This window comes from Molossus molossus, unplaced genomic scaffold (assembly GCF_014108415.1).
Source record: "Molossus molossus isolate mMolMol1 unplaced genomic scaffold, mMolMol1.p scaffold_m16_p_2, whole genome shotgun sequence".
Lineage (NCBI taxonomy): Eukaryota > Metazoa > Chordata > Mammalia > Chiroptera > Molossidae > Molossus > Molossus molossus.
In genome coordinates, this window is record NW_023425355.1 from 134,700,783 (window position 1) to 134,724,119 (window position 23,337).

At 46.5% G+C, this 23,337-nt stretch overlaps 1 protein-coding gene across 1 annotated transcript in view; it reads left to right on the plus strand.

The window, feature by feature from the left end:
* Positions 1-23,337, plus strand: part of MAP7D2 (MAP7 domain containing 2) — a 109,809-nt gene that overhangs the window by 72,409 nt on the left and 14,063 nt on the right. The window contains exons 9-11 of the mRNA XM_036270832.1: positions 2,926-3,053; positions 17,619-17,866; positions 18,410-18,527. Of these exons, the coding sequence (XP_036126725.1) occupies positions 2,926-3,053; positions 17,619-17,866; positions 18,410-18,527 (494 nt within the window). The remainder of the gene's footprint in view (positions 1-2,925; positions 3,054-17,618; positions 17,867-18,409; positions 18,528-23,337) is intronic.

Consider the following 23,337-nt stretch of genomic DNA (forward strand, 5'->3'; position numbering starts at 1 on the left):
CTTGGTGCCTTGGAGCAAATTCCTAAAGACCTTGTCCTCCTGCCAGCCTGCCTTCCAGAGGCCAGGAGTCAGAAGGAATGTTCTGAGTGTCCTCTCGCTGCTGCTTCAAGGGTATCTGAATCTGGGCCAGTCTTGCCTCTATAGGTAACCAGAGCTGAGGTTCTGGGCCTGCCGTCATTCACCACAGCAGTGGCTTTTAAACATTTTTTCTGGCCCAGTGTGGCTTACTGGTTGAGTGTCAACCCATGCACCAAGAGGTCGCCGGTTCGATTCCCAGTCAAGGCACATGCTTGGATTGTGGGCCCGATCCCCAGTGGGGGGCATGTGGGAGGCGGCCAGTCGGTGTTCTCACTCAATGTTTCTATCTCCTTCTGCCTTCCTTTCTCTCTAGAAGCAATAAAGAAAAGAAAAGAAAAGAAATAAACATTTTTTTTCTGTCATACTAACACCATCAGCAAAACAAATGTTGAGTAGGTACTCCCAATTAGGTGTATTTATTTAGAAATTATACATACTACACTACTTTTGTTAGTTGTCTGTTGCTATGTAACAAATTACACCAAATCTTAGCAGCTCAAAACAAATGTTTATTACCTCACTGGTTCTTTGGATCAGGAATTGAGGGTGGCGTAGCTGGGTGCTTGTGGTTGATGAGCGTGAGGTCAGGGTGGCAGCCCGGGCTGCAGTCACCTGAAAGCTTGGCTGAGGCCCTTCCAGGTTGGCTCACTCGCATAGCTGTTGGCAGGAGGCCTCAGTTTCTTACTGTGTGGACCTCTCCATAGAGCTGCCTGAGTGTCCAAACGACATGGCAGCTGGCTTCCCCCAGAGCAAGAGATCCAAGAGACAGAGCGAGGAAGCTGCAGTGCGTTTCTGTGCTAGCCTCAACCTCAAGCGTTGCACACCCTCACTTCAGCCACATGCTGTGTGTTAAAAGCAAGTGACTGAGACCAGCCCAAACACAGGGGATGGGAACTGAGCTCCATCTCTTTTTTTTTTTTAATTTTTTTTCTTTATTGATTTTAGAGAGAGAGGAAATGAGAGGGAGAGAGAGATAGAAACATCGATGAGAGAGAGAACATCAATTGGCCGCCTCCTGCATGCCTCCCACTGGGAATTGGGCCCACAACCTAGGCATGTGCCTTGACCGGGAATCGAACCGGAGACCCCTTTGTTCATGGGTCGATGCACAACCACTGAGCTACACTGGCCAGGCGAGCTGCACCTTTTGAAGGGACAACATCCAATGATGTGTGCACTTATTTTAAAACCGCCACACTACTGTACTATTGGGCATTTATTTGTATTTATTTGTTTAAAATATATTTTTATTTATTTTTTTAGAGAGAGAGGAAGGGAGAGAGATAGAAACATGGATGTGAGAGAGAAACATGGATCGGCTGTCTCCTGCACACCCCGTACTGGTGATCGAGCCCACAACCCGGGCATGTGCCCTGACCAGAAATTGAACCGGGACCTCTCAGTCCATGGGATGACGCTCAATCCACTGAGCCACACCAGCTAGGCAGGACATTTATTTTTTATAACACCTTGTTTATTTTTTAAATCCAGGGTAGCCCTGAAGTTCTCACATAAGAAGTGAATGTTTCAGACCCTTGGTTTTTACTCTAGGGAGGCCTACTGTGTAGAAGGGGGCCAATGTATGTGGGTGCATGGACCAAATAAGGACTTGCTGTGCAAAAGTGTGATAGGGAACGAAGGGAACCACCTTTGCAGAGCACCACTGGGGGCCCAGCAGGGAGGCCCATACCTCCAGCCTCCCGCAGAGGTAGGTCATGGGGAAGACATAGAGGGATGGGTGAGGTTCCAGGGTACACTGTTGGTGTCCACAGCTCACTGTCTTTTAATTTTTTAAATCCTCACCCCAGGATATGTTTTTTAGTGGTATTAGAGAGAGAGCAAGATAGAGAGAGAGAGAGAGAGAGAGAGAGAGAAAGACATCAATGTGAGAAACATTGATCGATTGCCTCCGATATGTACCCTGACTAAAGAATGCCCCAGCCTAGGTATGTTCCCTGCCTGGGAATTGAGCCCACAACTTTTTGGTGTGTGGAACGATGCACCGACCAACCAAGCCACCTGGCCAGGGCCACAGCTCACCATCTGGAGTGTTACAACCACATTTACGCCCATCTACAGCTCTTAGTAGTGATTGCAGATCTTTGTATTCTTTCCACTTTCCATGTACGGTGGGGGGCAAAATTAGCTTTACAGTTGCGAGTACGAGAAACAGAATGCATTGTATTATTTATTTATTAATTACATTGTTTGTTTGTAGTATTTGTCTTATTGTTGTTATTTCATATCCTTACATATGATTGATCTTTTAGGTAATGATGGATGGTAATGTAACCTATTTTTGCCTGCACCTGTATCCAGGACCATCGTATGGTTCTGTTGTAGCGCTTCTCAAGATAACAAGGAGAAGGAAATCTTTGCAGTTGTTTGTTTGTTTGTTTGTTTGTTTATGTATTTATATCTTCACCTGAGGACATTTTTGCATTTATCTTCAGATAGAGCAGGAGGGAGAGAGGGAGGAAGAGAGAGAAACATTGACGTGAGAGAAACACATTGACTGGTTGCCACCCGCACAACCCCAACTGGGGCTGGGGACAAACTGCAACCGAGATACGTGCCCTTAGCAGGAACCGAACCCAGGACTCTCCTGTCTGCAGGCCAACGCCCTAACCGCTGAGCCAAACCAGCCAAGGCTGAATGTATTTATTTTTAATTAAATTGCCTAAATATAATGACCTCATGGTGCCTCTCTGCAAGTATTCCTATCGTGGGAAGCACTATAGCTTTGGATGGATTCTTCTGAAAGAAAGCTGTGCATCGCTTCCATCCGTGGTATTTTTAGAAATTGTAGTTGTGGGTCATGGCTGTCCTATTCGATGTCCCCTACAGACGGAGAAGACGAAGAGGGGAACACGAACAGTATCTTCTTTCTCCTACGTGAGCCCTGCGTCCCCTCTGAGGAGATCTGAATATCCCGGAGATGTTTATAAGAGTTCATCTACTCCCATGACATCCAGGTAAGCATCTTTCCCCTTTGTCCCAGACAGACGATTAAAGCCGTTTGGCTGGGCTCTGTGCAGTGCAGGGTGTGCCTCCTGCTCCCCCAAGTGGCGTGGGTGGCCCTAAGAAGTGAGCAGGAGGAATGCTGAAGTGTGACTTACTTACTCCGCTCTCTGAGTATCTTCTGGACAAACAATGGTCTCTTAAGAGGTCTTGTTGCCTGGTAAATCTCTGGTTACGGAGATGATCCATTCAGCATTTTCTCTTTAGGTCCATCAATTCCATTCTGCTTTTCTGGCATGCTCCTTTTTTGTCCTTCAGCTGCATCTGGAGTGATGTGATTACATTGTGCTTGGGTCTCTAATTAAAAGAGGCAACAATAACTTGTCAGCCACCATTAGCCGTATGGTTATTTATATATATTATTTATTTATTTTTTTTTTAAGAATTAGGTGAACTCACCAATGAAACTGTGTAAATGAAAAATATTTATGCTACGTGGCTTTGTCTTAAAGTAACTGACAAGAATGACTCAGTAAGGAACTCCATCCAGCAGTAGATTGGAAACACCTTCACTGGGATATGCTTTTCATTTGGGAAAATAGGAAACTCTTTATATAGAGAGAATGATAAAACTTGTTTAGTGCATCATTTTGGCTCGGAGAACAGGATAAAACACACATTTAAGGAACACTTGGAAATTTCTTTAAAATATTTCAAGGTGACAGCAGCTCTTATTTCTCACTTGTTCCTTTCTAGCAGGTACCATTTTCACTATTATTTTGCTCAGATATCACTACGGCTGTTATAGACTACTAAGTCCTGCTATTGCTGTATCCATGTTCCATAAGGAAAAGCCTTCTATAGTGCGTTGCTAAATTAATAGCATCTTGGTTTGTTAATGTTTTAAGTCCGTTCATCCTTTCTGTTCTAGTATGGCCTGCCCTTGATTATGGTATTGCTCTCTTGCTAACTCTAAATTCAATAGGTGGGCTGTAAGTTCTCTATTTGTCTTATTTCTGAGCATTTCATTCACATGTCACTACTCTGGTGATAGTTTGGGACATTGGCATTAACAGAGAGAAAAAGCCTGTTCACACTGAGGTTTTTCCAGGTTCTCTCCCCACCACCACTTTCCAGGATATTGACTCATGGTTCCTGCATGGATTGTAGCCGACAAGTTTCATCATCATCATTGTAAATTTCACTAAGATGAACAAGAGGTTGTTGCCCTCTCTATACAGAGAATTCAGGTTTTGGAAAAAAGCTCTCAGTAGGCTGTGTGTGTGTGTCCACACAGTAGAGTACTATACAGCCATAAAAAGTCATGAATGACAATATGCCTGGCCAGTGTGGCTCAGTGGTTGAGTGTCGACCTATGCACCAAGAGGTCACCAGTTCGATTCCCAGTCAGGGCACATGCCCAGGTCCCCAGTGGAGGGCATGCAGGACACAGCCAATCGGTATTCTCTCTCATCAGTGTTTTCATCTCTCTCTCCCTCTCTCTTCCTCTCTCTCTAAAATCAATAAAGAAAAAAAATTTAATTTATGGAGAACAATATGTAATTACATAGAAAAATGATCAGGATATTGTGATAAAATGTTATATGGAACATGGTTCAATTTTTATCAAGTGCATATTTTCCATACTCTTGAGTCTTCTTTTTTTTTATCCTCACCCGGGGACATTTTTCCACTTTTGTTCAGATAGAGTGGAAGGGAGAGAGAGGAAGAGAGAGGGAGAGAGAGAAACATCGACGTGAAAGGGACACATCAAGTGGCCGCCACCTGCACAACCAACCAGGGCCGGGGACAAACTGCAACCGAGGTACGTGCCCTTAGCGGGAACCGAACCCAGGTCTCTAGGACCGCAGCCAACGCTCTAACCGCTGAGCCAGACCGGCCAGGGCTCTTGAGTCTTTTCTTAAGGTAAATTTTCAAACATAAGATGAATAAATTATTTTTAAAAGATTGATAGATATTTAATATGCATATACCTGATCACATTGGTGAATGTATATATGTGTAGACAATCAGTGGTTCTTGGGGCAGTGAGGTCTTTATCCACCACCTCCTTTTTTGTTTGTATTTCTAGTTTCAAAATTATCTACAAAAATCACATATTATTTTTGTATTATCAAAAAGAAGGAAGGGTATTTTGATTGCCTGAAACCCTTTGATCTGAGGGGCAATGCTCTAACCACTGAGCAAAACCAACCAGGGCTCACTTGGGGAATTTTTAAAGGATGAAAGATGCCAGCTTCTTACTGCGCTGCCGGGTATTCCTGCCAACTCGGCAAAGAGAAATGAATGGAATGGCCTATATTTACAGAGCCCTAGCCATGTCATCTCTAGTGCAGGCAGGAAACAGTAACCTCAAACACAGCTAGACTTCCTTGTGTACTGTCAAAACTACCAGAATCATTATCTTCCTTAAGAGGGCCCTGGAGCCCTGGCCAGTTTGGCTCAGCGGTTAGAGCATTGGCCTACAGTCTAGAGAGACCCATGTTCGGTTCCTGCTAAGGGCATGTACCTTGGTTGCAGTTTGTCCCTGGCCCCGATGTGGTCGTATGGGTGGCAGCCAGTCAATGTGTCTCTCTCACATCGATGTTTCTCTCTCCCTCTTCCTCCCTCACTCCCTCCCGCTCTATCTGAAGATAAAAGCAAAAAAAAAAAAAAATCTTCAGGTGAGAATTAAAAAAAAAAAAGAGGGCCCTGGGGATAGAAGTTGCTTGGGTCCCTATTACATCAGAATTGCAAGTTGAGAGATCTAAAGAGAAGCAAATGTTTCTTTATTTTAAGATGTTCGGAAAGAATTATAGTTTCTCCCCGGGTGAAAATTAATGGCTGAACCATACTGGGTATGGACCAGGTCTGAGAAATGTGTGAAGTCACATAGACCATGAGTGAATTTTGAAAACCCAACCAGACTATATAGCAGTGAAAAAAAATGGATCACAGCTGCCCACAACCAGAAAAAGTTGTAGAATTTGCATCTATTGGGTTCTCAAGTGTGCAAAATTAAACACTGTTCTTTTTTTATTATTATTGTTTTTTCTTTATTGATTTGAGAGAGAGAGGAAATGAGAGGGAGAGAGAGATAGAAACATCAATGAGAAAGAACATTGACTGGCCGCCTCCTGCCTGCCCCGCACTGGGGATTGGGCCCACAACCTGGGCATGTGTCCTGAACGGGAATTGAACCAGTGACCTCTTGGCTCATGGGTTGATGCTCAACCAATGAGCCACACCAACCGGGCAACACTGTTTTTTAAAGAATATAAACGTGGTGCCCTGGCCGGTTTGGCTCAGTGGTTAGAGTGTCAGCCTGCAGACCAGAGAGTCCGGGGTTCGGTTCCTGCCAAAAGCAGGCACATCAGTTGTAGTTTGTCCCCGGCCCCGGTTGGGGTCATATGGCTGACAGCCACTGGATGTGTCTCTCTCGCATCTTTCTCTTCCCCCCTCTCTCCCTCCAGCTCTATCTGAAGATAAATGCAAAAATGTCCTTGGGTGAGGATTTTAAAAAAAAAGAATATAAACATGGTAAAATGAGTTTTAGTGAAAGAAAGTGGCAAACATAAAATGCAAAGTGCTGATGGCCTCTGAGTGAGGAGGGGGGCGGCCGTCAGGGAGGGAAACAGGAGAGTCCAGCATAATTACAGTGTCCTTCTTTCGAACTGGTTGGTGGATTTGTTACATGACTCTATATATCTTTTGTATTTCATAGTCATTTGCATACACAATTTTTAAGAAAGACAATACAAAAGAAACACTTGATTTTTAAAATGGTGTCACACACAAACCCCAACCAAAGTGGCATTTCAAGCTTCCCTCTGCACAGACCTAGTGTGTGATCTATAGAGCACACTGGATGTGACGTGGCTTTGGGCTTAGTCCCTTTGAACTCCCATCCAGAAACCCAGACGGCTTACGTGATGAATAGCTCTGACAATGCATTGTTCCCCTCGCAGATGTCAGATAAACTAAGCACTGGTGGGTGGCTGTGCATAGTAATGGCATTGCTCTTTTCAGCGTTCAAGTTTATTTTTATTGTTCACATTGGCGTGTACTTGTATGGGTTTTCACAAACTAGCTTCAGCGACACTCTGAAAGATGTGGCTGGAGCATAGCTTTCTTTGTGTAACCTGGAAAGGGGAAATCAAGTGTGGTCCAGTGGATTTGCCCCAGCCTCTGTGGGTGCTGCCTGTCTGGTGAGTTCCTCAGTGTGAAACACTCCAATGGTTTTAGGTTCATAGAAATATATTCGATGTCACTTTGCTCATTATGATGGGGAATGTGTCAGTTGTTTATTGCTGCTATAAGAACCACTACCACCACCACCCCCCGCCGCCAAATTTAGTGGCATAAATCACCCTGGCCAGTTTAGCTCAGTGGTTAGAGCGTCGGCCTGTGGACCAGAGAGTCTGGGTTTGGTTCCCGCTAAGGGCACATACCTCGGTTGCAGTTTGTCCTTGGCCCCGGTTGGGGTCCTGTGGGTGGCAACCAATCCATGTGTCTCTCTCACATCGATGTTTCTCCCTCTCTCTTCCTCCCTGTCTCCCTCCTTCCTGTTCTATCTAAAGATAAATGCAAAAGCGTCCTCGAGTGAGGATAGAAAAAAAACAAAAAACAACCTGTTATTCTCACAGCTCTGTGACTTAAGCTAACTGGAAGGTCTCTCTGTGTGTCATTAGTGTGGTTGCTCCGTGGTTGACTTGGGCTCACTGGGCGGTTTTCACTTGGAGTCTTCCACACAATTACCATCCAGTGTCCGCTGGGTTAACCTAGGGCTCAGCTGAGCTGGCGGTCCACAATGGCCCATTCACCTGGCTGGCAGTTGATGCTGGCTGTTGGCTGGAGCTCAGCTGGGGCTGTCAACCAGAATAGAATGCCCACATGTAGCCTCTCCATATGATGTAGGCATCTCATAGCATGGCAGCCGAGTTCCAGGGAGTGTCCCCAAGACTGCGTATCTCCCAAGACAGGGAGTAAGCTGCCAGGCCAGGCAAGGACTATGCCCTGAACGGGTACAACATTCCTTCTCTGTTGTACTGTATTGGTCAAAGCAGGCAGGCCAACCCATATTTAGTGGGATAGAGAAATAAACTCAAAAGATCATGTGGTGGGGAGGAGCTATTATTCTGGCCATCTTTGGAAAGTGCAGTCTGCCAAATAATCACTGTCCCATAGCTCATACCTGAGATCAGTTTTGTATCAGGAACCCGGCTTAGGTTTATTTCACTTTATCGTGCATTGGAAACAAAGCAGATTTTGTTTGTCCATGTGAGGGAAAAATTAAGACCACCTTGTCTGAATGGTTCCAAATAAGTACCTCCCACTCAGAATCACAGGCTCAAGGAAGGCTCCTGGAACCAGTCTCTTCCTTTGGAGGTTGAGGACATTGAATTGATTGATTGTTAGCGGGCACCATTCCCATAGGCTTCTGCGGTAGAAGTGTGGCATGGTTATCCCTGCCCACAGGTGAGTGTCTTCAGTGGGTCAGGGCTCCCAGCCCTGGCAATTTCACTGTTGTTTTCGCTCCCCCCATGCTCAAATAGGCTTTTATATTCCTACCTGAAATTTTTCTTGGAAAGGATCATTGAAAATGTTAAGTTACAACCCCTCCTCACAGTCGTACTTATATACTAACCCAGTCCAGAGTCCTGTATTTTTCAGTCTTACTAGAGAGTAATTTGAGTGTGGGCCAATTTTTAAAAGCCTTTTTATTGTAAAACCATTTCGATCTTACAGAAGAATTGAAGGACTAGAACGAAGAACAACTGTATAATCTTCATCCTGTTAACATTTAGCCACATTTTACTTCATCGTTCCCATTCCCCCCACTCACTCTCGTTCACTTTCCATAGACACACGTGTGCGCGCGACACACAGATTTTTCCCAGTACCATTTGGGAGTAACTTAAAGACATCATAACCCTTTACGTCTAAAAATGAAAACATTCCTTTCTATAAGCACAGAACAATTGTGGAAATCAGAAATTTTAACTTTGGTATAATATTGTTACTCAACTCACAGTCTATGTGCCACTTTGACCAGTTGTGCCAATTAGATCCTTTGTAAGCATTTCTTTCCCGCTCCAGGATCCACCCCAGGCTTCCACACTACATTAAGGTGTCTTGTCTCCTTTAACTCACAACATTTCTTCAGCCTTTCTTCTTTATGACCATGACATTTTAAAAGAACATAGGCCAGCCCTGGCCGGTTTGGCTCAGCGGTTAGAGCGTCATCCTGTGGTCCAGAGAGACCCGAGTTCGGTTCCTGCTAAGGGCACGTACCTCGGTTGCAGTTTGTCCCTGGCCCCAGATACGGTCGTGTGGATGGCAACCAGTCGATGTGTCTCTCTCACATCGATGCCCCCTCCCACCGCTCTATCTAAAGATAAATGCAGAAATGTCCTTGGGTGAGGAATAAAAAACAACACGGGCCAATTGTTTTGGGGAACTGTTTTTCAGCTGGGTAAGTCTACTGTTTCCTAATGATTGTGTTTCTGGGGCAGGAATCCCACTGGAGGGATGCTGGCTCCTTCTCAGTGCATCATATCAGGAGGCCAGATGTCAGGTTGCTACATTACTGATGATGGTAACTTTGATCACTGTGTTACGGTAGTATCCACAGGTTTCTCTGGTATAAAATTGTTCTTTTTCTCTCTGGGAAGGCGTAAACTGTGATCATAAACATAGATTTTAAAGACCGTTGACCAGCCTGTGCTGATGAGGCCATAGGTCCCTCCCATCCTGTGGGTGGGCTGTGTTCGCCATGCCTGGAGTCAGGTGGCTTTGCAGAAAATAGAACTGCATTCTAAGCTGTGGAGGAAAAGAGTTTTGGGGGGTTCTGCTTTGCAGTAAACTCATGTTCGGAAGCGTGACAACTGTCTCCCGAGAGTTATTCTTGCTGCTCTACTTACAGAGGTGTTTGTTCATGTTTCTTACAGTCAGGAACCCTAAAAGGTTATGTAATCCTGCCTTGTATTCCGGGAAGGCCTATCTCTACCACCCCAGCAAAAGTTGTGAACCCCCTTTGTTAGATTTTTAATCACTGCATGTATTGAATTTTTAAAAATTAAAGTGAAAGAGCTATTGAAAAGCAAGATGAAGAATCAGCAACTTGATGCCAGCCTTGGCTCTCTCATCTTTGACATCTCTTGGGAAAGATGCATTTGTGACTCAGGTTTTCTTATCTGAAATATGGTTAATAGTAATTTCCTACCTGCTCACTGGGTTCTCGTGGCAAGCAAATAGACCCTTATTAAACAGACAAAATAATACTTAAAAATAAAACTCTATGATAGCATAGTGAGTTCCCATGATTAATTTGTGTTTAATGTCTTACATCAGCCAAGGTACTTACTTCTACATAATTGGCGGGGGGCCGGCGGGGGTTGCCAAACTCTGTGTGAGCAGAGCTGGCCAGAGAGCCTTGGGGCCTGCCAGACCCACATCTCCTGGTTCAAGATACACAAGCTCAGCAGCTCTCGCAGTTGCCTGGCGGGGGGCTGAATTGTGTAGGGAAGTGATGAGGCAGGATAAGCAGGAAACTCTAAAGATAGGGAGATCAAGTAGGGAACTTCTAAGATTTTCTTCTGTGTTTTGATCACTTGCTTTTAAAAAAAAAAAATCTATGAGTTGCCTGTACTTCCCTAATTTGAGGGGTGTGTGTATGTTTTCTAATTTTTCTGTTTATTGAGCAGGAGCTGGGATAGGGGATTATGAACAGACTTCTTTTTTGCCATTTAATCATTTTTATTATTTGATTACAGTTGATGTACAATATTGTGTTAGTTTCAGGTGTACACCCCAGTGATTATATAACTTACTAAGTGATCATTCCCATAAATCTAGTATTCATCTGACACCACACATAGTTACATAGTTATTAGAATATTATTATCTATATTCCCTATGCTGTACTTTACATACCTATGACTATTCTGTGACAACCAATTTGCATTTCTTAATCCCTTCACCTTTTTCACCCAGCCCCACAACCTCCCTCCTATCTGCAACTGTCAAAGTGTTCTCTGTATCTAAGAGTCTGTTTCTCTTCTGCTTGTTCATTTATTTTGTTTTGTTTTGTTTTGTTTTAGATTCAATTGTTGATAGATATGTATTTATTGCCATTTTATTGTTTCTATTTTTTAATCTTTTTTTTTTCTTCTACTTCTTAAAGAAGATGATTTAACGTATCATATAATACTGTTTTGGTGGTGATGAACTCCTTTAGCTTTTTCCTTGTGTGGGAAGCTCTTTATCTGACCTTCAATTCTAAATGATAGTTTTGCTAGGTAGAGTAATTTTGGTTGTAGGTCCTTGCTTTTCTAAAGATTTTTTAAAAATTGATTTTAGAGAGAAAGGTAGAGAGAGAGAGCAACATCGATGTGAGAGAGAAACATAGATCGGCTGCCTCCTGCATTCACCCTGACCAGGGATTGAACCCACAACCTGGGTATGTGCCCTGACTTGGAACTGAACCCACCACCTCTTGGTGTACAGAACAATGCTCACACTAACTTAGCCACACCAGCCAGTTGTGCTTTCCATCACTTTAAATATTTCTTGCCACTCCTTTCTGGCCTGCAAACTTTTTTTGAGAAATCAGCTGACAGCCTTATGGGAGCTCCCTTGTAGGTAAGTAACTGCTTTTCTCTTGCTGCTTTTAAGATTCTCTCTTGTCTGCCCTGGCCGGTTTGGCTCAGCTGTTAGAACGTTAGCCCGCTGCGGTCCAGAGAGAGCTGGGTTCAGTTCCTGCTAAGGGCACATACCTCTGTTGCAGTTTGTCCCTGGCCCTGGTTGAGTTGTGCGGGAGGCAGCCCCTCGATGTGTCCCTTTCACATCGATGTTTCTCTCTCTCTCTCTCTCTCTCTCTCTCTCTCCCCCCCCCACTCTATTTGAACAAAAATGGAAAAATGTCCTCGGATGAGGATTAAAAAAATAAATAAAAAGTTTCTCTCTTGTCTTTAACCTTTTGCATTTTATTTATGATGTGACTTGGTGTGGGCCTCTTTGAGCTCATCTTGTTTGGGAGTCTGTACTTCCTGAACTTGTACATCTGTTTCTTCAGCAGGTTAGGGAAGTTTTCTGTCATTATTTTTCAGATAGGTTTTTAATTGCTTTCTCTCTTTCTCTTCTCCTTATGGCATCCCTATGATGCAAATGTTGGTACGCTTGAACTTGTCCCAGTGGCTCATTACACTATCTTCATGGTTTTTTTTATTCCTTTTGCTTTTTGCTGTTCTGATCGGGTGTTTTGCTTCCTTATATTCCAAATCGCTGTTTTGATTCTCAGCTTCATTTACTCTACTGTTAATTCCCTCTAAGTTATTGTTCATTTCAGTTAGTGTATCTTTCATTTCTGACTGGTCCTTTTCTGTGGTTTCTATGTCCTTTTTAATGCTCTTGAAGTTTTCACTAAGTTCCTTGAGTGTCCTTGTAACCATTGTTTTGAACTCGGTATCTGGTAGTTTACTTACCTCCATTTCATTTAGTTATTTTTTCTAGCAATTGCTCTTGTTCTTTCATTTGGGACCTGTTTGTCTCCACGTTTCAGCTGCTTCCCTGTTTATTTCTATGTGTAAGATAGAGCTGCCATGTTTCATGGACTTGGTAGAGTGGCCTTGTGTAGTAGATATCCTGTAGGGCCCCGGGGTGCAGCCTCTCCATGCACCCGGGCTAGGCACTCAGCTGCACCTCTGTGTGGGTTGTGTACACTGTCCTGTTGTAGTTGAACCTTGATTACTGTTGGCATCACTGGGAGGGACAAACAGACTTCTTAATATATTGAGTTTGTCCCAAATAATACACCCTTACTTCTCAGGTAGAAATTATTTTTAGGTATGTTCTCATGGATAATTGGTCCAGTTTTATTTAGAATAATAGTCTGTGGTGTGAACAGAACCTACATGTGACTGCTCTGTTAAAGCAAATTAAAGCAAGGCTGCTCAGGGCTGAGCCAACCTGAGCTATCAGAACCTCTCCCACCCAGGCCAGTCTGGCCTTTCGTCCCTGGGATTGTGATCCTGCTCCACGTTGCTATCTACGGACTCCAGGCACACTGATTGAGAGTGTGACTTCATCACGCTCCATTCCCTTCTGATAGTGAGCCATTTAAACCAGATCCAAGGGGTCCCGTTGGGATCCAGATGCTGGCTTTCTGCTGCTGAGGCTGGACTGTCAAATGGATTGGGCTTGCTGCTAGTTCAGGCCTCTTACCCAGTCCCTCCAGTCTAGCCCTGGGGCCCTCATGCTGGGAGTCACGTCTATAGAAGGGCTCCTTATCCATCTACCCATTTGTGGGCAGGGGTACCAGCACATTGCAGGCGTCCAGGATGGAGCCTGCCTCTTCAAGTACCACATAGAGAAGCCCAGGGTGCAGCTCACTGCAGGCAGGTCCAGTGGAGAGCTGCCCAGCACCTTTGCTCAGTCTCACTGATCAGAGAGGAGGAGGAGGAAGGCAAGGAAGAAGAGCAGAAGGCTTATGAACCGTCTTTCTAATACCAGTGATTCCTATTTCATGTGTCAAAGTAGGAATGCTTACAGAGGGGAAGCTGTCTCCATCTGCACCATCTACCATAAAATAGCAGTCTTTCCATTGCCTCTCTCTCCAAATCCCAAATCCAAGGTAATTCTTTGCCATTCCCTGGCCATACCGTGTGGTTGGACTGAAGCCACACCTAGCATGCACATGATATTCCAGGGAGTGGGTGACTCGTTTGATCATCACATGACATCAGACTGGGTCCCTCGGGGCACCCTCCTGGTGGTGAACAACATGTATGGAGGGCGTTGCTGAGCAAAATGTTGCCAACCATATGTTTGTACAGGTGACGTAAACCTAAACACAGGGTTTGGCAGCTGATCGGAAAACTGCTCAGTGGAGCACTGTCATCATGACAGGGCAGGGCTATGGTCTCTCTTGGCACAGTTCCTCCTGGTTTTGCAAAAGTTCATTGTTATCTGTGAGGAGAATGCAGATTTTTATTATATCAAATATTTAAACAACACGGATAGCTGTTGAGTGCTTACTCTGTGCCAGGCCTGAGATGAACATCTGAGGGGTCTTGGTGACCTCAAACTCAGGTTTGGTCACCATTGCAACACAGGGAGGGTAGCGTTGTGAGAAGAGGAGTCAGAGAGACGTGGACTTAGACCGTAACTCCACAGCCTCCTTGACTTTGTTCAGCCTGCTTGTGCTTTGACAACTAAAAGACACATGCATACGCAAGTATGTACACAAATGTGTATATGTATACACTTAGCAGCACCGTGGCTGGTGTGTAGACAGCACTCAGGAAGCATGGACCCAGTTTTGGTCATGGAAGTCTGAGTTCCATGTCATTCAGGGAGGGATCAGGTGTGACTCTGTCAGAACACACAAGGCACTAGTAATGACCTCTCAAGCTCAGGTTCTCGGGAAGCCCATAGGTGTGCCTCGGGTCACTGTGGGGATTCAGACGCTGCGCCTTCAACCATAACGGCTCTACTTTGATCTGCTTTACCCAGATAGAAGGTGTGGGAGGGTCGCTGTATGCATGTCTCCCTTTCAGTGCTTCTCAGCGGGGGGCGATCTTGCCCCTGAGGGGACATGTGACAATGTCTGGAGACATTTCTGGTTGTCACAACCTGTGTGTAGGGAAGTGGAGATTGCTACTGACATCTAATGGGCCAAGGCCAGACATGCTGCTAAACTCCCTACAGTGCACAGGACAGCGCCACAGCAAAGAATGATCCAGCCCCAAACGTCAGTAATGGCAGGGTTGGAGAAACCCTGGTGCATATGCAGGTATTTGGAGGGGACAGGAAGATTCTGTGTACCACTTTCATTTGGTTGTCTAGGAACATAAACAGGGTTATAATAGTGCATCTGGAAAGAAACGCCTGGTTGGTTAGAAGTCCCTTAGGAATGGTGGACCTGAGTCAGTTGCACCCAAGGACGAAAGGAGAACAGTCTGCAGAGGGGAGGCACCGTCCACGTAGATGAGATGTCACAGGGAACTCAGTGTGGCCAGTGTGAAGCAGTTCTTTCTGGGATTAGAGCTGTCCAGCTGGGAGCACACTGCTGGAGAGAGGCGTGCAGCCCAGCATGGAAGTAGGATCTGAACTGATTCCAGGATATCAATAAAATGGCCGATGCTGAAAAACCGAATTTTAAAAATTCAAATCATGTTCAAGTCGTATTCATTGGCGTAAGTGATCACATTACTAGGTGGCCCTCAGCCTGGTATTGATTGAGAGAAGGTGTTCTGGGCACTCGGAGCTGGCCTTTTTAGCGTGAGAACATCACTGGAAAACTGGTCTGCATGTTACCCAATCCGCATACCACCTGAGGATTATTTCACAGCTCAAGATCAAGTTTAATATTGACCTGATTATACATTTTTCTTATCATCAAGATTCAGTTAGGTAACTCTTAGAGCCTCTGGTGAGAAATTGGCCTTTAATATTAGACTGGGTTATTTTTATTGCTGTTCATATAGATCAAAAACAGTTGAATATTAGCAATTTCATGTCTTTCAACCTGCTACAGGATTGGGTGACAATTTATAATTTACGTGCATGTTACTTACTTTATGTTCTTCCTAAAGGAACTCTATAAATGCCGCATCCCTGTGCGAACTTCTGGGTAAACTCGGCATCTAAAGTTAGGCTGTTACCTATATCATCAACATCCAGCACTCACCAGGAGCCGGGGCTAGGCCAGTGCACCTGTGACGGACCTTCTTTCACAAAACATAAGACAAGCTTCTGTGTTTTATTTTTAATCCTCACCTGAGGAGATGTGATTTTTAAATTGGTTTGGAAGAGAAAGGAAGGGAGAGAGAGAGAAATATTGATCAGTTACCTCCCCGACATGCCCCGACCAGTGAGCAAACCTCACAGCCTTTTGGTGTAAGGGAAGACACTCCAACCCACTGAACCACCCGGTCAGGGCACAATCTCCTGTATTATTTTTTTTTATTTTAAAATTTTTTTTTCTTTATTGGTTTTAGAGAGAGAGAGAGGAAGGGAGAGGGAGAGAGAGATAGAAACATCAATGAGAGAGAACATCGATTGGCTGCCTCCCGCATGCCCCCCACTGGAGATTTGACCCACAACCTGGGCATGTGCCCTGACTGGGAATTGAACCAGTGACCTCTTGGTGCATGGGTCGATGCTCAACCTCTGAGCCACACCAGCTAGGCAAGCTCCCGTATTCTAACAAAGCAGTGTTTCCCTGGATGGAAACGGGCTTGTCCTCACTTTTTTCATCTTCCTAGTAGCAGGAGAGATTCTTTTAAACCTGAAGACCCAAAAAGGAAGGGACAGTGTTTTAGGAAGCACAGTTGGTGATGCCATGTCCTAATTTCACTTAACTTTGATGACAACGTGAAGATAGAGTGTTAGGCATTTTTCCGCCGCCTCTTTTTAGGTAGACACCAGAGCTGGATCTGGCTTTAGGACCTGGCAGTGGCCAAGCGGCTCCTTTTTTCTATGATAGCAAAATACATGTTACGTAAAATTGACTACCTTAACCATTTTTTTTATTTTTATCCTCACCCGAGGACATTTTTCCATTTTTTGTACAGATAGAGTGGGAGGGAGAGAGAGGAAGAGAGAGAGGGGGAAACATCGATGTGAAAGGGACACATCGAGTGGCTGCCACCCGCACGACCAGCCAGGGCCGGGGACAAACTGCAACCGAGGTACGTGCCCTTAGCGGGAACCGAACCCGGGTCTCTCCGGACTGCAGGCGGATGCTCCAACCACTGAGCCAAACCGGCCAGGGCTACCTTAACCATTTTTAAGTGTTATAAAAAGGCATGCCTTCTCCCAGCCCCAACCCTTGACGGGCTTTGTTCCTCAGCATTTATTTTATTATTATTTTTTATATAGATTAATTGCTTTTATTTTATTTTATTATTTTTTTTGTTACAGATGTTTCTCCTTTTTTACCCCATTGACACCCTCCTCCCCATCCCCCCAACCCCATCCCCGGCTTTGTTGTCCATGTCCATCGGTTATGTGTACATGCATATAAGTTCTGTGGTTTATCTCTCCCCTCCCCCCCCACCCTCTCTTCTCAGGGTTATCAGTCTGTACCCTACTTCCACGTCTCTGGGTCTACCCTATTCCTCAGACTGTTATGCTCATTATAGTCCACAAATAAGTGAGATTATGTGGTATTTGTCCTTTTCTGCTTGGCTTGTTTCACTCAGGATAATACTTTCCAGGTCTCTCCATGTGGTCTCAAAGGATAAGAGATCTTTCTTTCTGGTGTCTGTCTAAAAAGACGTGGCGGAAAAATGCCTAACACTCTATCTTCACATTGTCATCAAAGTTAAGTGAAATTAGGACATAGCACCACCAACTGTGCTTTCTAAAACATCGTCCCTTCCACCCAGGACATCTTAGAGATAACATGTTCCCGTTAGGGTTGTCATGTGTCAGGGACTTTCGAGTGTGTGCCAAGCCTTACATTCTCCTTGAAGGATGAAATTGTTCAACTTTTTGGAACCAAGTGTCTTAGGAACAGAGAGTTCTGTGCTCAGGCACGGGAGTTACCTTCTGGCGTGTTTTTGGTTTTCCAGGGCTACTCCGAAAGGGTTTCCACTGTCTCCAAAGATTGTGAATCTGCCACATCCCGAGTCATTCGTGAAGTACCGCTTAGATGCATTTTCCAACCAGGAAACACCCAAGAAGAAAGCAGACAAAGAAAAAAGCAACAAGGAAAGGGAAGGAGCCCTGGCTGAGTGGGAAGGTTCGGAGAAGCACGTGGTAGACAAGCATGTCACCGAGAAGCACGTGGCTGCAGGAGGGAAGGGCGAGAGCATCGTCGGTAGGTCCTCCTTGCTGACACCTCCGCAGCCTCCGCTGTCTCAGCCGGTTCACGCTCTGACCTCATCCACGATCCATGTGGGAGTCTCATGTTTGGGGGAGAGAGGGAGGAGGGGATTTTCCCTTAGACAGCTGCACACCCTGTGCTCTCTCAGGTTTGCACATTGCCCCTCGGTCTCCTGAGGGTCCCCTGCTGCATCGGGCTGGTGTCAGCACTTCCCACAGAGGGGCTCTTCTTTTGGTCCTATCAGCTGCTGTGATGAACGCAGCGAGTTCACCCAGATGGGCACATCAGTGGTGGTGGCTGCTGTGGGACTTGCTAGCGACCCTGTCTCTCCTCCTCGCCTTTCCACTGCCTTCTACTGTGAAATGCATTCGACCACAGCCGCCCATTGCAGCATCTCTGCTCAGTGCCTGACTGTGCCAGTCCTGCAGCATTTCCCATCCCCCACTGGGTAGGGACGTAAGGTTGCAAGCGGCAGCTGCTATGTGAGTATGATCACTATTTCATTTCCCTCGATCTTTTCCTCTGATGCAACCTCAGGGAAGCCCACAGCAGGCACCACCAATGCAGGGGAGGCTGCGAAAATCCTGGCCGAAAAGAGACGCCAGGCTCGACTGCAAAAGGAGCAGGAAAGGCTGGAGAAGATCGAGCAAGACAGGTATGGGGATGCTCAGAGTTTTGCCGCGAGCTCACGGAGAAGGCTGTGGTAGAAAGAGCAACTCGCCTTTCTTTCTAGAGTTTGGGAATTGATAAAGCCTCGGCAGAAGTATAGGTCTGCCTAGCAGGTGTCCAGGAGACTGCACCTTTTATTAGATGTCATTAACAGCAATGAACTTTGGTCTTTTCAGACGACCTAGAAAGTAATACTCCTGGATCTAAAGGTTACCAACAGCTTCCCATTCTCCTCTTGGACTCTAGGACCAGCCAGGCCTCGTAGAGCTGTCAAAGGAGTTTGAGCTTTGTTTATAGAACGAGGTTCTCCCTGAAAAGACAGGAGGTTCTGGATGTGGGGTTTTGATTGTGCTTCCTGAATCGTGTTTTTCCCCAATTATCCTAACTCCCACCCCCAAGTGAGAGATAGGAGGGTTGAGCGAGGCCCCTGGATGAGGTGGAAGCTGACCTCATAGTCCACAAGATCTGAGGTATGGGGACTCAGATCTGGTCCCTAAACTTTGGAGGGTGTCCAAATCATCCCAGAAAGGCAATGAAAACACACAGGCCCAGGCCCTGTCCTGCCTCAACAGCTCGCCAAAGTTTTCATCATCAGTACTGGGCACTTGGTCAAAATATAGACGGCCTGGCTTTTCTGATCTTGGTATTCAGAAAGGAATGTATGTTGAAGGGCAAGGTATATTTGATATCCAAATTGATAAAGGAAGCTTTTAGGATAATCACAGAGTGCAATCCAACACTATTTAGAGAATTAACAGGACAGGAAGCAGCCCTTCAGGACCGGCACTGAATTGCAAGTAATAAATAATAGAGTAGTATTCTCCATCCTGAAGTGACCTTGACAAGTCTTTGGTGCTCTCTGATTACAAGTTTGGTGATTTGTTGTTGTTTTTTTTTTAAAGTTGAGGTGTTGGGAGGTGGCTGTGTCCTTTGAAATTACGGACTTCTCTGATGATTGTCCCACCTCCAGCAGCAGGCCTGTTTGCTGAGTGGTGTGCTTGGGCTGCTTTGGGTGGGCCACCGGGTGTGTGAAGGGAGGTCACAGGAGATGAATGAAGATGCATCACAGGACCTCACATGACAGGCCTTGGTAATTGTAGGCCCTGAGCAGGTGAGTAACACGACTGTAGTTGTGTGCTGAGGAAAGTGAAGGTCTTTACCTTCCAGCGACTGCCCTCTCTCGCATTTTCTTCCCAGCTCAGCTCCTGAAAGAATTGATTGTACTTCCCTGTCTGTTTCCTCAACTCACATTCAATCCTCTTACCTCACACTCACCATTCCTCCCAGCTGCCAGACGCCTAAGCCCTTTCTTTGTTGGCTTTCACCTTGTCCAGCTTGCCCTGGCTTCTCTGGCCTCTCCTCGGGCTCCCTCTGTCCACCCCTCTTCCCCTCACGTGTCGCCTGGGCTCCTAGCCCTCAGTCCTTGGCCCGCTTCACCTGACAAGTCCTCCTGCTCTGCCAGCGTCCCTGTCCCGCTGCCAGCTTGTCCAGCTTCACAAGATTTGGGGCTCACATTTCACGCCATGGTTTCATAGTGGGCATTTGGTGTGCTAAACCAACTCTGCCCTCATCTCCCTTTCTACCCTCATTTTCCCTTTGTATCTGTTTCTGAAGCGCATTTCTTCTTACTTTGCGAAGCTTCGGTACTTTCTGGTACCAGAAAGGCACTACGTGACACATGCATAGTGCTGACTCCTGCATCTGTTCCTGTCTCCTGGTCCCTCACTAGGGCTGCACTATCCACTATTATAGCCTCTAGTTCCACGTGGTACCGAAATGGGAATTCACTACAATTAAGTGAACTTCAGTCCCTCAGCCACATTGCAAGCGCACAACAGCTATGGCTAGTAGCTACCATGGACAGCGCAAATCTGTAGCTCGTTTCCCTTCTCGTAGTGCGTCCTACGGAATAGCACTTACGAGACCTTATTTCCAGCTGCCATATACTTTCATTTGAGTGTGTGCCATGCGCACCTCAAACCAAGCATGTCAAAGCAGAATGTATTATCTTTCTCTCGAACTTCCTTTTTTCTTTCACAAGCTGTGTGCCCCCCATTTCCCCAGGCACCCAAATCAGAAGTCTCAGCCAGCTCTCAACTCTCCCCTCCTGTTCCTCCTCGGCGCCCCATCAGTTGCCAGGTCCATCCAGGCTGCCTCTTTAGCATCTCTCCCCTCTCCCTTCCCCTCCAGCCCGTCCTCTCCTCTGAGCTCTGACCCCTGTTGTCTCTCACCTGGACTGTGTCAGTGACATCGCAGCTGAGCTCCCTGCCCTAGGTCTCCTAGAGTTTGTCCGCTGTTCACACTGTGTCCCCAGTGACTATTCACATATAAGTGTCATTGTCACGCTACCATTCTTTAACAAGCCAGCGACTCCCCTGCCCACAAGATCCATCTAAACCCTTCAACAGGCCTTCAAGGCTGGACATGACCTGGCCACCACCTGCCTTTCCACCTCCAGCATTCCAGACACCGGCGTGCAGAGTTCCCCGACAGGACCCCACCACGCGATTCCACGCCTCCACTTTTCCTCTGTGCCACATGGACTCATACTCCTCACCACACACATCTTTTCTCCAGACTCAGGTCAAGCCTAGCTCGCTGTCTGCAGTCTTTCTGGCCCTGCATCTGGGAGAGAACTGACGTCTCCCCCGTTCTCCCTTTCCCCCTTCCTGAGCTCAGCTGTTCTGCTGACTGGCACAGCCCCGTCTGTTCACTGGCCCTCGTCCCCCATGCAAGGGCCTTAAAAGGCTGGGATACAGTCCTTGGATCACTGACACTGGTGCTCATTACATGTACAAGGGAGGCAGAGAATGAAGAGGCCCAGCTAAGACACCACTACAGTCATGGGCTAAGAGAAGGCAAAGATGAATGCAGTTTGGTGAAGGTAGACCTGGAAAAGGGAGGGTCAGTTCATGGCAGGTGGCCCAGCTGACATCTGCGGACTCGTGCAACCCAACAGAAACGGGCCGATTCAAAGTCAATGCTGAGGTTGGAGTCCAAGGACTTAGGGAAATGATATACCCAATCACTGATAAAGGAAGGACAGAGGGAATTAGTTTCAGAAGGTAAAAAACTATTCATTTGATTTTAGATAGAGTTGAAAGGGCCTACAAAATGTTCAGGTGATTGGAAATGGAGTTGATACCTGGGGCCTAAATAAAAATGAGAGTAATACTCTTGACCCAAAACCAGTTTTCCTCTCTCTTGCCAGAATGTGAAGCTTTGCCTAGCACCACGTGGGAGGTGAGACAGTACCAGACAACCTGGGGCTGGAACACAGCGGATATCACTTGGAATAAGATCACCCCACATCTTTTGTGTGCTTAGAGGCAGTAGTTGAAGCCACAGACATGCAGTTGCCAAGTAAAAACATGAGAGGAAAATAAAGGTCCTTGATCCAAACCGTGGAAAGCCCATTATTGTCACAAACTGAAGAGAGAAATGCCGTCAGGCATGACACTATTCAGAACAGAGGGACTGACAAGAGTCCAAATAGCTGGGGCCCAGGAAGAAGAGCAAAAGCTGGCCCAGTGCCCTCTAGCAGTGACATCAGGGCTGTCACAGATGCACACAGAGCAGGGCACAGCCCCTGGCCTAGTGGGCGACCCAAGATGTAAATCAGAACTCTTGGGAGTCCGGGCAAGGAAGCCTGGAGCCCAGGTCCACCCTGGGGAAGGCACTGGCAGAAGCCAGCAAGCCAGAGATCTTCCTGTGATTCCAAAATGGGGCCCAGTAAGTCACATTCAGAAGCTGAAGTAGCTGCCAGGTGCCCACGCAGAAAGACGTTCAAGTTAACCCCCGTGAGCAAGATCACAGTGTCCACACAAGAGGTCCTCCTTTTGCTCAGATCTCGAGCCTCACTGGCTGAGCCTCCGTGGTTAGCTGTCGAGGCGAGAGATGGGGCAGGTGGAGCCCATCCGACACGGGGCGGCGGCAGCCAAGGCAGGACGGGAGAACCTCATGCGCACAGGGCTGGGGAGAGGTCCTCACGGGAGAGACATTTAACGCTGTCTGTACCTGCAAGATAGGTCGAGGCTGAGGAAAGGCGGTTGGTCTTGACTTTTAAGAGATGAACCGAGGTTTTAGAGGGAAATTGTGGAGACCTAAGCCAGCTTGGAAGAGGGGAGGGGGAGGAGGTCCTGAACTGTCAGCTGGATGTTAAGAGGCTGTGAGTGAGGAAGGGGAGAGTAGCTTGGGATGCCTGAGACCTGAGTGTTTTTCCAGGCCATGGCGGGGTATGTGTGCAAGGGTGAAACCATGGACGGAAGTCACGGGAGAGTGTGTATTAACAGCACGAGTGGTGGCACTTACCATCCTTTGCCTCTAAGCAGAAGAAGAAAGGGGAAATTTCTGAGCAGCAGTGCAATAGACAAAAGATTAGGAAACTCAGATCAGGTAGCCGCAGGCTTCTCTGTAAAGTGGTTGGTGATGCCATCAACAAAGGAGGATGTTGAAGACTGAAACAAGGTAGAGATTTGAATGGTTTCCACATGGATCAGGGGCAGGGATGGAGCAAAAAGGTTGGAGTGGTAGCCGAGGCCCAGGCACAGATGACCAGTCACCCTTGTTTGGGCCTTACTCTAACCAGTGTTAGCAGCTCAGGAGGGCACAAGGGGTCCTGGGGGCCACCTAAGCCTGGAGGTGGGCAGCAGAACGGGCTCCTTGCTGTCCTGGAAGTGCTCGGGGGATCGGAGGCCTGGGGCACAGAGGAGAGGGAAGAGACACAAGTGACTGCACGGTGCTACCCAAGGCAGGTCAGCAGAGACGGTGGTGAAGGAGAGCGTGAGAGCAGATCA